Genomic DNA, 14,075 nt, shown 5'->3' on the forward strand with positions numbered 1-14,075 from the left:
ACTACATCTTTTCATTGTGCCACACATACAATGTGTAGTGTACATTTGAATGTGTAGTGTACACATTCAAATGTAACGCTTTTTAATAAAGTAAAAACATTTTGCCCCCAAATAATTCTATTAAACAGTAATATCAGCGACCGCTCTCCCTTAACTACAAGAGTAGCAGGACTGCACACATTAATTTAACATGCTATAATTTAACATTTTCATTTTCATTTACTTTTTCCCCTGTGTACACTACACATTCAAATGTACACTACACATTGTATGTGTGGCACAATGAAAAGATGTAGTTTTCAAGCTGTAAGAAAATACAATTTGACTTGGACATCCTCTCTTTTAACGTTCGGTTAAATGGTGAATTGGGTGATTTTATGACTTTTTAGAAGTTTCTGAAAAGTTCATTCTGAAAACTCATTACCCGCATCCGTGTGTAACTTGAGGGACACGCCCCCTCGGATAAAATAAAATCAAAGGCCTCCGTTACAACCACCCTTGTCTTGTTTCTTAACACACGCAAGTATGCCTTTTAGGAAAAAACATCAATCACCGTAAGGAGATACTTTAACCCGTCGTTGTACATCGCCAGCCCTTGCATGTCGCATAAACCGGCCTGCCGCTGATACATGGCTCTCGGTATTAAACACTCTGCTCCTGGGGAAATTCTTTTTAGCCGGCTTATGTAAAGTATAACTGTCTTGCATAGACAGCCACTCTCTGGTGTCATCAGTAGCCACTTTTTTCCCCGTATCTTCCTGCACGGCTCTCTGCAGTCTGGAGGCCCCTCCGTATGACCCCGGGTGGCTGGGGTCATAGTATGTACGACTCAAGACACGAGCTGTAGTCTTGGCAACAGACATGCTTTTTCACAAAATGAGTGGGGGGTGAGAGCAAGAATCCTGTGTTTTATAGGTGTCTGGGGAGGGTGGGGAGGGGGTTTTATATGTGGGTTTGTTTAGAATTTAGTGATTAATTGCCATTGTTGACACACCGCATGCACACACACACACACACACAAGCTGAGAGACAAATCACGATTTTCATTTCTACCAATCGTACACAGTAAAAGAAAATATCATTAAGCTAAGAGAAGTAGAGTTTTTAAGTTTACCATTCATGTAGTACTGGAGACTCGCTCAGACCATAGAATCATACAGATTAGCATTAAAATCACAATTTAGTAATTTAAGCATCCAAAATGAGTAAAAGGGGGCAGGACAACTGCTCATTTGTACCACTCCCTGTATTCTTTCTCTTAATCCTACACCATGGGGTTCCCACCACAGGCCTTGAAGAAACCTCTGTCCAGGACGGGTTACTTGTCACTCAGGTTGACCATAGTCATCAATGATGAGGTATTTACCTATTTCATTAAATGATTTAAAAAATAATACTTGAATATTATAAAGGAACAGTATAGCAACATGTAGTCTATGGGCAAGAAACATTCGGCATACAACACAATGTTTTAAGCAACAGGCAGGCATTCTTTAACCACAGGACTTGTTCACCATGTCATATTAGCCAGTCTTTAGTCCTGACAAACTGCAACTACATTTTTCCATGAGACGTTTCCACGAAATTGTCATATAGGCCTATAACAGGCCTTCAGAAATTCATCACACACTGTCTGACATTACATTACAATTCATAAAATGCCCGGGGTGAACCTAAAACAAAGGAAGATGACGCTTCACGATTCTAATACACATATCACTTCATTTCAGAGTACCGCAATTCACTACATAACTTCTACTGCAAGAATCCTAAACTGACATGCCAATTAAAATCAGCCTCAGCCGACACTTCTAGCTGCGGAAAAAAATACAATTGTGACCAATTTAAATTCTACCTCAATGTCTGCCTTTTAAAACACAACGCTTTATTCCCAATATATTTGTCTAAATACAAATAGATTTCAAAATGCTGTCGATTGTTGAGCAACACATGATCTGTCTATACGTACCGGCGACTGGTTTGTTCCGCTGATATAATCATGTTACTTTGTTAGCTTTAACATGTGGTGACATTTCAGTGCCATTGTTTTAAAATACTCTGATTGGTGACTACAGTAAATCAGAACTAATGTAAGGTGATTAGAGGCTACTTGAAATGAAAAAAAAAATAAAAATGTAAACAAAACCGAATGAGCCTTTAACTGTTTTACGTTAAAGAAAGCGTCCATGTTCGTCGCTATACTTAAACACATGTTGGCATAGGCGCATGTAGTTTATTGTCCCCACGACCATACGCTTCTCCATCACCTATCAAACACTAGGCCGACTGTGCTTAGGTAACTACACACACACACACACACACACACACACACAACATGCAAACCAGAAAAATATGCACATGCTTCTGGGGGATTTCAATAGTTTTGTACGTTTATTTATTTATTTTTTTAATGGTGATTAGATTTTCTTCTAAACCGTGTATGTACTAAATGAAAAAGACCAGCTAAAAATGTTATTGCTAGCCAGCTTCCTATAAGAGTCAGCAAAACCCTGACATTGCAGCATTAATAAGCGCAAATATACACGATCCTGGCTAAAGTGTCTCGGGGATAGATAGCCGCACCTTAAGAATGTCAGAGCCCGGACCGTTCGCAGAATTACATCAGCTAGCAGCTCGTGCGCCTCACCGCGGACTCCATCGTGCTCAGAGCCATTGTGTCCGACATATTATGAATGAATGAAATGCCTTTTTATTGTCACTATACACATGTACAATGAGAATAAAAAGCAGATCCTCCAGTGCAAACATGCACGTAGAACACACAACAAACAATAAACAAATAGTGCAAAAAAAGTGCAAAACGTTCTGCGGTGCTACATATATACATATGGAAGGAACAAATAACTGTGTAGGTTATTGCCGCTGCCATTTCCCTTGTTATCCGGTAAGTAGTAAAGTAAGAAAATGAATCTCTGTTCACATTTCGCTCAGAAATCTCACTGCAAAGTGGATGACGACTGGTTCTGTTGAATTAGGTCTAAGTTTCATTAAGAGTCAAACACGGTGCAGCTCGGTCACCACTGTTAACTTAACATACCGTCCTCAGTAAACATCTCAAATCAGGCGCCCGGATGTCTTAAGTATAGGCCGCGGGGTCACCTTGTAGGAAAACCATTTACTAGAAAGCCGTCTTTATTAAAAATAACTAAGGCTTTATTCTTTAAAGTTTTTAATGTGTTTTAATGCGACTGCTAAATGCAGTTTACAAGCTCCTACTGTTATAAATAAAATGCTATTAAACCAGGTGCACTCGAAGTTACAGCTTTTGATGCTTCAGCTAAAAAACAATTTTGGAAAACTCAGCATATAATGAATGGAAAGAATGGTTACAGATTCGTTGATACACAAAATGCTGGCGGATCGTTCTTTCACGGCGGAGACATTCTCTTGCGATGGACCTGACCCTACACTGGGTACATGGGGACCATTGCTGAAGTAAGGATCTAATGCGTAGCTCGGTGTCGAGTCTCACGGTTAAACACCCCAGTCCCCGTCTGGCTCAGGTTTCAAAAGCTGCTAAAGATTGGTAGATTCCACGAGAGGTACCCCTTTAAATACACTTTATTCCCACCATCCCGCAAATATTAGCACATTTTAAAAACATGACCGTGCTGCATACATATAACAAAATGTATGTACAACTTTTATTTTGAATAATAAAACACCTGTACATGTTACATTTTAAAACTCATTTGATAAATGTACTCAAACATTTTTGTACAAGTTTGAAAAATAAAACACACGTATACATGTTACATTTTAAAACCATTGTGCAACTTTGAAAATAAAAAAAACTTCATGTTATGTTAACAAAATCTGCTTTGATAAAGAGCCTACAAATTTTTTGCAACTTTGTTTTTGTAAAATAAAAGCCACGTTCATATATTAGATTTCAAAACCGATTCGCAAAATGAATGCATATAACTTTGTACAAACACGCTTGCGCTGCATACACGTAACAAAACGTTTTTGTACAACGCGTCTAGAAAATAAAACACCCGAACATTTTAAAACATCTGTACGTCTTACTTTGAAAAGCTTTCATATTACATTTTAAAATATCTGTACATCTTACTTTGAAAAAACTTTTATATGTTACATTTTAAGACATCTGTACATCTTACTTTGAAAAAACTTTCATGTTACATTAACAAATTCATTCGATGAAATATTTTTAAAGACTTACAACACCCTTTTGCGATGCTGCTAGTTTTACATTTCGGTATCCAAAAGGCAGTTTCCCCACTAGGCAACAATCTGCGTTTGTCGTAGACGTCCCTGACATTTTTATTGAGGTCTATTAAACGTTTTCACGTCGCGTTTGATTTTGTTATAGTGCGGCATTATGGGGAATTATCCCGCTGCCTTTCATTTAACACGCTTAACCTTCGGCCTATGTTAGCTTTCTGTTCCTGTCTCTTATGTTAGACGGGTCGGTGTCAAGCAGCACGTGTCTTACATCAGCCATAAGATACCCTCAAAACAATTATTTATCATCCAATTTGTTTCTTACTTCTTGGTTACCTTGTTATGCTTCCTTATCCATGAAAAGATTGGTTTTAATATTTTTGGTGTGGCTTTCTGGACCTTTTTTTTTGACAGCATTCCTCTCGTTTTCAATAAAAAATAATGATAAAATAAACCTCTAGAGAATTATATAAATAAACTGAACTGGTCTTATCTTACCTTACATGTGTGGGGATGCCTTACCTTGATTTTGTTTTAATTTATTTAGTTTAAATAGAGATTCCTGACAAAGTCAAAAAGCTTTGATGCAGTATATATTTCGAAAAAAAGGTTCTTGGGTGTGCTATATAGAACTATAGGGGTTCTAACCAGAGGAAATATAACCATTGCCTTCAAAAAGGTGCCATGTCTTTTAATTGAGAATGTCCAAGGAGTGTCATATATGTACCAAGCTAAAAGGTTCAATATGGAGCCTTTTGTTTTAAGAGTATGCACAAATATATGTGGTGCTTTTATGCATGTTAAACTTAAAAATGGGTCGGTGCCGACCCTATCAGCACAGGAAGGTTATTAATAATGTCTCTAAGGATGGTAGCAAACAGGGCTCTTGGGCCGTCGCGTCACCAGACGCCGCGGGTGGCGAGTCGTGTTGAGCAAAGTAAACCGCATCATTTTCATTATTAGCGTTTTTGTTGTTGTCTGTTTCATTTAATAACGCTTCGGGTATAGGAAGGGGTGTTGCTCCGTCCATAACTGCTGATTCAGGTCTTGCGTAGATTTTCTCTTGACCGGTCCGCCCCGTCTCTCTTGTACATAGAAAAAACAGAGAATACCTATTATTAGAATAAGTTATTTTTAATGAATAGCGTTTTTATTATACGTATAAAAGAAATAATATACTCACTATATGGAGTTTTCTATCCGCACCGTCTCCCGTAGAGAAAAAAAACAAACAAAAAATAGCTGAATCTCTAAAAAATAAAATAATTATTTTAAGTTATTTTGTTTTAGAATAAGTTATTTTTAATGAATAGCGTTTTTATTATACGTATAAAAGAAATAATATACTCACTATATGGAGTTTTCTATCCGCAGCGTCTCCCGTAGAGAAAAAAAAAAACAAACCCAAAATAGCTGAATCTCTAAAAATAAAATAATTATTTTAAGTTATTTTATTGTATGGTGTTTATCATAAAACACGCGTAAAAGAAATAATATACTTACTCTATGCAGGTCCCGTGTAGTTTTCTCTTTCCAGTAGGGCAAGGCCTTGATGATACTGGGTACTTGTGTCTACCAAAGGAGGGAATCCCTGCTCGGCATACTAAAAATATCTGCGGTTGGTTACTTATTAGGATTCTTTAAGGAGAAATATACGTCCTGTCAAGTTTTATCTGATGTCTATTTCGATGTACGTTTTAACTACACAGACGGTATGGGGGGAGTCGGGGGAAAAGACAAAACTTCAAACAAGATTTACTGAAATACAAAATGTCAAACTTGATGTGTGGCCCTCGGGGGGGCAAAAGACACAATTTCAAACAAGATTTACTGGAATACAAAATGTCCAACTTGATGTGTGACCCAAATTACAGTTTGACCGGGATTTGACCTATCGGGATGTACATAGGTTGCATGAGGAAAAACACAAGTTTTTCTACCACACAAGGCCAAACTGCTACTGCTGCAGGGGAGTGTCGGCTTTCACGCACACACACACACACACACACACACACTCAAACTGCCGCTAAGCGTTCATTGGAGGAGGATAGCGTCAGACCCAACTCCTCCTCTCATTCTTAGCTCCAACTTGTTCATTCTCACAGGGTTTCTTTCAGTCTCGCGCAGCACAACTCTCAGCTCTCCGGCATCGCTCTCTCCGAGTCCTTTGCGGATTATCCAAAGCCACGGGACCTTACCACGGTACCGCAGCAGACACAGCATCGCTCTCTCCGAGCCCTTTTCCACGGATTCTCCAAAGCCCGGGACCTTACCACGGTACAGCGTACGCTCACACTCCATCAGGTAACCCACCCCACTCAGACCCAGTGTTTGAGACCTTAACGCACCAACCCCCCTGCTCAGTCCCCCTGCTCGGCACCCTCGTAGCACGGGGCTATTCCCACAAAAAACCACACTCATAAGCACACAATTCACTCTACTCAAATAAAAATAAATAATAATTAAATAATAAATAATTAAATAATAAATAATTAAATTATAATAATTATAATAAATAAATAAACTATATACAAATAAACCCCTATCCCAACGCTCAACTCGCTCACAGCCAAAAAAAATTGCCACCTCGCACTAGCTCATGACGTCACCTGGCTTGCAGCCCGGACCTGTCACTTTTTGATTTATTTGACCTTTGTGACCTTTGACCCAACCTGTCACTTTGACAAAAGCGGTATTCTCCATCTCTCTCAGGCATAACTCTCACACCCTCCAGCACAATGCCAATGTCATCCTCCTCAGATCCAACAGCCTTGATTTTGTAGATTTTCATCCTCTGTTCAGAAAGATCTTGTGACACACTGTCCTCATCAGCATCCTGAAACAACAAACACATGGGTTTTTCTGACTGTAATTGCACACTTGAATATTATAAAGGAACAGTATAGCAACATGTAGTCTATGGGCAAGAAACATTCGGCATACAACACAATGTTTTAAGCAACAGGCAGGCATTCTTTAACCACAGGACTTGTTCACCATGTCATATTAGCCAGTCTTTAGTCCTGACAAACTGCAACTACATTATATACACAATTGTATTTCCTGGACACATCCTGTAGCTGAATGACAAATAAAACATGATAATATCTCAAATTATTTGAAAATTGACAAACACATACACAAACACATATGAATAACAAAAACAGAATAATGTTTCTACTTCAACACTTACACTGTACTCTTTGATCAGTTGATCAATGGACTCCCCAAGGTACACCATCAAGCACTGAATAACCAGATTTCTGGTTATGTTATTGCTAGGATTGCTTGGTGACTGAAAATGAGCAAGAATTCCAAAAATTACCATCAGATAAGTGACCATTTATTAAGACAAAACTGTGAGAATTGGCAGTATTAAAAAAAACTGTTAAATATCAAATTATCATCACATGGAACATTATGTGGGATAAGTAGCTGATGTTAATGCACATGCCTGGGTGCTGACAGTCAACAAAACGGTATTGTCAACATTATATAGGTAAAGACAATTCCAAGTTGTATGCTTCAACAAGTTGTATGCTTCAATCTTTAAATGTGTCGTTTTAGTAAATTAATTTAATTTAGTCATTTAGTTTTTTATTTAATTTAGTTTATGATTGTCAGAAAGGGTTTTTCCTTCTTGGGAAAAAACAAAACCCCAGCAATACCTGTACTTGTGGGGTTTTTTGGGTTTTTTTTTTACTAAGAACAGACATGTATTTAAAATACAATTAAAACATGAAACCCATAATTGTGTTGTTAATTATATCAGTGACGTCCTCTTGCACTGACAAAAACATGCAAACAAGTTAGTGGAGCTATGCACCATGCAAATGACTCTTGAAATTTGACAAAATAATTCTTTAAATAAAATTACAAGCTGAAATGTCTGTGGAAAATACCTTGGCTATGATAGCCTGCAACTTCAATCCCATGGCTCCCCCCTTGGAATGGAAAAGGGCCAACAGTTTGGGAGTGTACTCATCCAGCATGGACATGAATTTGGGTTCAAGGTGTACCAGGGTGATCCTGTAGAACTCATCCTGCAGCTGAATGACAAATAAAACACGATAAAGCCTCAAATTATTTGAAGCTTGAAAGATTACATTAAAAAAACCCAAAAGCCTACCCAAAATGAATTTGGAACTCACATGAGATGCCTCAAACAAAGCTGGCCATCTGGCTTTGATGTCTTCAATGCTGGGGGACAGGTTGACAATTTCATGTCGTCTATGTGCAAATGTTTTAGCCATTTTTTCTTTTATCACTTTGTTGTTGTCTCTTTTCTTGACTTCAGTAAGCAACTGAATTCTCTCTTCTTCTTGACTGTCCTCATCTTCACCTGCTGGATATGGCGGAAGGTAATTTACCTCTGCTTTCCGAGGCTTTTTCACTTTATTTGCAGACTTCTGGTCACCTGGACTCTTGTGTTTCATGGCATTGCATGTCAACTCAGGAACACCAAACCCTCTAAGTTTTGTACGATAATTGGCCATCTTGTATTTGATGCTTTGTTGCCAACCATAATAACCTGAGAAAGAGCCAGGTTCCTTGAGACAAGGGTATTTTGTCACAAGTGCCTCAGCAACATAACTAACCTGTGCACTTGAAGGATAGGCTGTAAATGTAAATACAGTTTCAGCCAACTTCTCAAAAATATCAGTCTTTACTTTGGAGGTGGGCAGAAGATTTCCATTCTTTTTATACTCCTCATTGGCTCTTTCCAGGTACATCTCAGTTTCATATGCAAACTGTGGAATGGGAAACTGTTTTGGCCAGGGCTCACAACGTTCTGTGGTCTTCTGCCTTTTGAGAATAATGGTGTCCTGAGAAGAAGTGGTTGCAGCAGAGTCTGCATTGGATACAATTGACTCAGCATATGAGGACTCATAGTCAGACAGTTGGCCAGAGGGGCTGCCAAAACTGTCATCAACCGGAGTCAAGCTTAGGATGACCGGGGTGATGCCAACAACCTTCACAGTGTCTTTGTCTTTTATCTGGTCAGCTCTGTGAAGAGTGAAGTAGTCCTGAAATTCTGGGTCAAAATACTGAAGACTGAAGTCATTTGAAATCCCAAAAGTATCCTTCACAACACTCTGCAGCTCCTCCAATGTTGGTGGGATCCCTGATGGAAGAACCAACTTCTCGATTTGGTCATCAATAATTACACGAAGCTTTGCCTCCATCTCGTTCAACCTAGAATAAAATGTAAATGGGCAGAGTTAAATTTCCCTTCAATTAAATAAAATTAGTTATTACTTTTCATTTATACAATAGTAGAGATATAAAACTATAAAACAAAAAGCACACTTCAACACACCAAATGTTGCAAAAAACAAATACTTGGGAGATGTACATGTTATCAAGTTTTTGTTGTTGTCGTTTTGGTTTTTTTTTTACCTATTATTCACAGCAGATGTAACGTTTCAGGGTTACCAAGCGTTTTCTTCCCACATTGTAAGAAGCCAAGGGCCACATGTCACCAAGTTTCTGCTGCTCCAAAAGACTGATCTTGCCAGTGTCCTCCAGTTGAAAAGATCTCAGATGCTCTACATACCATGCAGCAAGTAACTTCACAATGAAATATACACAATTGTCCAAAACGACTATCTGTATTATCTCAGCAAAGTCTGGTAGTCCACATGTTGAACCATTAGACAGGATCATCCCAGCAGTGTATCTTGTTCCACTGTAGGTGACAGTGGTGGCAAGCTGCACACAAGTCAGAGATGGTGATCTTGCTCTTAAATCTGCCTGTATGTCTGGATGCAGCACATCTACAGGCATTCTGGATATTTTTGTGACAAGCAGGGCAGGTTTCACCTCTTTTGATTGCATGTGGTATGTCATCATCATTTGATGCCTTGTAGAAAGGGTCAGCAACACATTTTTGAAATTGTTAGTGTGTCTCACAACTTGCTTGAAAAATCTGTGTTTTGCCTCAAAGCGCATTGTCCATACTCCAACCAATGGCCCATATTTTTCTATTAAAGCAGGGTAGTGCTCCAAAAAATGGTGTTTTGGTGTGAGCCTTTGATCAGGAAAAACTTCCAAATATCTGATACGATGTTCAGATATTTTAAATTCAAGGTAGGCAATACTTTGTGTTGTGTGAACAGGGGCAACCACTAACTCAACAATGTCCTTCAAAGTCAGAAGAAGTTGCCAAACAGGATCATCTTCAGGTACACGTAAACCAACAAGGAGAGGTAACAAACGTATTAGGGCCCAGTTTTCATGAGCATTTCCTCCTATAGTTTTGCGACCAGCAAAATTTGAAGGGATTGCTTGTGGACTGTTCAATTTGTCTGAGCCCTTATATGGAAAACGTGTGATTATATTATTCAGTTCAGTCAAACTGAAGTAGTGCTTCTTCAAAAACACTTGAAAACACAATGCTAACTCTCTTGGCACTATTCCCTCAAAAAGGTCATGAAGGACATCTGGTGGGTATCCAGACACAAAGTGAAAATTATTAAGTTGATCAGTTAATGGACATGACCGCTTTAAGCCAAAATGAGGCACTAAATTTGGATTTTCTTTGACAGCTTGCACGTGTAAAACATAGTCATCCTTTTTTCGAAGTGGGAAGACCCCAGACCGTACTTCATATGTCTGGTACTCTGAAGAATGTCCAAGGCAGAATCTACAAACATATGGCCCGTTAAAACTTTCAACAAGTCCACTAATTGCATGAGCACCAAGGTTATCGGCTACAACACAGTGTAGGGCGCCTTTAATATTTCTCCCTAAACATGAAATAAAAACCCCCTCCTGTTCAAGAGTGACAAGATCTTTCAAAAGTGGATCCAATACTACTTTGTATTCAAACTGTTTCACATCAACAGATTTGCAAAGTAAAGCTAGTTGTATTGATGTTAAGGCAGACTGTAATCTCAATGGCAAATTGGCCAAAACCCAATAAACTGCAGTTATTTTATGTTTTTTTCGAGAGGTTCCTAATGGGTTACACACCTCAAAATCATCAACCTAAATTATTATTGAGAGTCTTGTTTCTTCTACAGCATAGAAGTCATTGTCCTTAAAACACCTACCATCAAAAATGGACTTAAAATGCCCAGTGCTACTTGAGCACCTCGAAAAGGCTTCCACTGCAATATCTTTGTTCTTCAGTACTTCTTGCAAAGTCTTTAGAACTGGTACATATTGAAAGCTCTTTTTTTGTTCAGCATCAAGAATATATTCAATAGGATCCACAAACTGGAAATGCTCCTTAAAATACTTATTTGTCTTAAAAGCTGAACCAAGTGGCCCGCCTGCTCCAAGAGCTCTGCTAATGGGATGAGAGCGGCACAACTGTTCAGCCAAGTCCTTTATGATAGTGTGGTCAACTGTGCATTTGTTAGATTTCAGTGCTGAATCAATTATATTTTTAACTGCCTCTACAGATGCTGAAGAAGAAATATAGAACAGATCTTCAACCAAAGCATCAATGCACCTCACTGAAACATTATAAGTGCTTTCTAACTTGAGTAGAAGTAAGCCCAGTCCTTGAAGAACAGTACAAGATGCACTTTCTGGATCAACATCACTAGAGCATTCATCACTGTTGAGTTCAGGGACATCAGAATGGTCAGTGTTCTGACTAGGATGACTTTCCAAGACTTCTTTCTTAAAATCAGTTAAGGAGCAACATGTATGTCTCCTGCCTTTGTGCTTTAGAAATGTATTGTATATATTTGTGCGAAAGTCACATCCATTAAAAACGCAAAATACAGTTTCGTGTCTCTTCAAGTGATTTCCTATATGTTGAAAATAGTCCTTCTGAGTAGAGCAAAAAGCAGTGCAAGCCAAACACTTAAATGCAGTGATCACTCCAGGCCTTGGACTCTCTTCAGCAGCATGGTATCTGGACAAATGTGTGCGAAGGGCTCCTTGTGTTTTAAATGTGCAAGGACAACTGCCATACAGACATGGCTGGTGCTGTCCACGACCAAATGTTGCGTGTTGTAATCTGTAATGACGTAGTAGATTCCCCTTTGTAGTAGAAAAAGATTTGCATATCTTACACTGCCATCCCATTTGCCAGGTCCTAAAGTGATGGAAAAATATATATGTAAGAATCTAAATAGTTTTTCATGACAAATGTAAGAGCATGGGTATCTATACACATTTGATGTTGAGATTATAGAGAAGAAGAAAAAAAATCCTACAAATAATAAGCAATTATTTTCTATTTATTATTTTTACAAAAACAAATACGTTAGATTAAGTGGGGTCAACTTGATAATTTTCTGCTGCTTCAATTTCAAAACCATTAGTTTAATTTAATACAACATGGTATCACAACTTACTTTATAATGCACAGTCTACATACCGATCAGGTGAATTTAAGTTGAGGGATCTTCCATTACCTGAAAGGAAAGCAACATTATCATTAATAGCAGTCTCCAAAATAAAAAACTTACACAAACACACGCAGATTGTTAAAGACATGTCTAAATTAATGCAAAAATTTTTAAAGGTGAGGTTCCTATATAACACAAGGAAACTCTTTATTAGATTAAAAAGGGGATAATTCTTCCCCCTTTTTTCAAAATTGCAAATGTGAGCACTTGATATGCAGTCATTCCAATAGATTAACACATTTCAAAACATATAAGGATGTTTACTGTTATTTTCTAATAATGATTCTACAAATTTTCATGTGAGATATTTACTCTTAACAGTAAATATAAACTCACTGACACTGACTTAACGCCTCTAAACAAACACAAAACGTTAGAACACTTATGCAAATATGCGATGTCTTGACAAATCAAGCAAATATTTGAAGTTTACACAGCTACATTCTCGCATGGAAATATCTTAAAAGTTTATTTTGTGACCCAGAAAGAGTAATATTTCAAACTCCGCCACTCTGCGTTCCTTCGCCACTGCCTCGTTTGAGGGTAGGGCTGATTGGCTGGTTTTGTGGCACAAATATAACAGTGTTCAGAAAGAGTTGAGCGCGCACGGGCAGAAATGTTGAGAGCGTATAAGCAACACATTGCGAGCAAGCGCAAATGCAAAAACTGAGCGAGAGGAGCTGCTATTGTGTGTGTGTGTGTATGGATAATAGCAAACGGTGAAATACATTTTTTGCACGCAGCAATTAATTTTGTTCACTTAAATTTAGCTTTTCTTCACTCAAAATAAATTTCTCCTCAAAATGCAACACTTGCACCTGAAATTCTTTTTTACGTGCGCTCAGAATAGTGGCACAAAAATAACGCCACAGTCACGGGGCTCCGACAGCATGACGCGAAAAAACAGTTATGTCGCTGGACTGAGTCACTTTAGCTTCATTAACCACAACTGAAAACCACCGCATCGAGACAAAAGCTTCGAAAAACTGACTGTGGCTGACAAAATCCGGCACAAATGATTTAAACTAAATCACTCACCACTGAGCGCAAAACTTTCTCATGAACTTTTAAAAGTGGATGAAAGACGTTAAAACTCATCGGAATATATCGTTGATATTTTTTAATACGGTAAAACATGTGGTTAGTTAAAGCTGTTCAGTAACACAGTCGTGAAGTCTTGGAAAGTGACCTTGTGCTAGCAGTCCACTAACTGCCATTTGTGTAAAAAAACGATACTATCATTACAGTGATCATTATTAATCTAATTTTGACGTATCATACTGTTTAAAACCTTTACTCAAAACCGATATACGTTATTGTTTAAACCGTGTCTTATATTCGAACAAATTAAGAAATCTTACCTCTTACAAAATGGAGATCGTCCACTCATGAAGCGTGTGTGTCCTGCACGTGGCACAAAGGATTATGGGCGGAAGTGTACAATGATTAAAATGAAAATGCTTTCATCAGTTAAATCTATTAGATTTCTTAAATTTT

General features: G+C 38.1%; 1 protein-coding gene across 14 annotated transcripts; it reads right to left on the minus strand.

The window, feature by feature from the left end:
- Window positions 1-3,641: 3,641 nt before the first annotated feature.
- Window positions 3,642-13,988, minus strand: LOC140586354 (uncharacterized). 14 transcript variants are annotated; one of them, XM_072708177.1, is made up of 10 exons: window positions 13,940-13,988; window positions 12,548-12,584; window positions 12,240-12,262; window positions 8,361-9,405; window positions 8,112-8,258; window positions 7,403-7,504; window positions 5,713-7,045; window positions 5,561-5,586; window positions 5,393-5,418; window positions 3,642-5,294 (listed from the first exon to the last, which is right to left on the minus strand). In XM_072708177.1, the coding sequence occupies exons 3-7, from the start codon at window positions 12,245-12,247 to the stop codon at window positions 6,815-6,817; spliced, it is 1,533 nt and encodes a 510-aa protein (XP_072564278.1). In that variant the 5' UTR covers window positions 12,248-12,262; window positions 12,548-12,584; window positions 13,940-13,988; the 3' UTR covers window positions 3,642-5,294; window positions 5,393-5,418; window positions 5,561-5,586; window positions 5,713-6,814. The 14 variants fall into 14 exon arrangements, with proteins under 14 accessions (XP_072564278.1, XP_072564275.1, XP_072564277.1 ...); XM_072708174.1 differs by having other exon boundaries at window positions 5,393-5,459; XM_072708176.1 differs by having other exon boundaries at window positions 5,561-5,630.
- Window positions 13,989-14,075: the final 87 nt, after the last annotated feature.

The sequence above is a fragment of the Paramormyrops kingsleyae genome, unplaced genomic scaffold (genome assembly GCF_048594095.1).
Source record: "Paramormyrops kingsleyae isolate MSU_618 unplaced genomic scaffold, PKINGS_0.4 ups44, whole genome shotgun sequence".
Classification (NCBI taxonomy): Eukaryota; Metazoa; Chordata; class Actinopteri; order Osteoglossiformes; family Mormyridae; genus Paramormyrops; species Paramormyrops kingsleyae.

Bases quoted from the DNA above. Each gene is read 5' to 3' on its own strand.
- LOC140586354 (XM_072708179.1), bottom strand. The intron at 8,259-8,360 runs GTGAGTTCCAAA...TTTGTCATTCAG, and splicing joins CTTTGTTTGAGGCATCTCAT to CTGCAGGATGAGTTCTACAG. The intron at 7,046-7,402 runs GTAAGTGTTGAA...TTGTTGTTTCAG, and splicing joins AACTGATCAAAGAGTACAGT to GATGCTGATGAGGACAGTGT.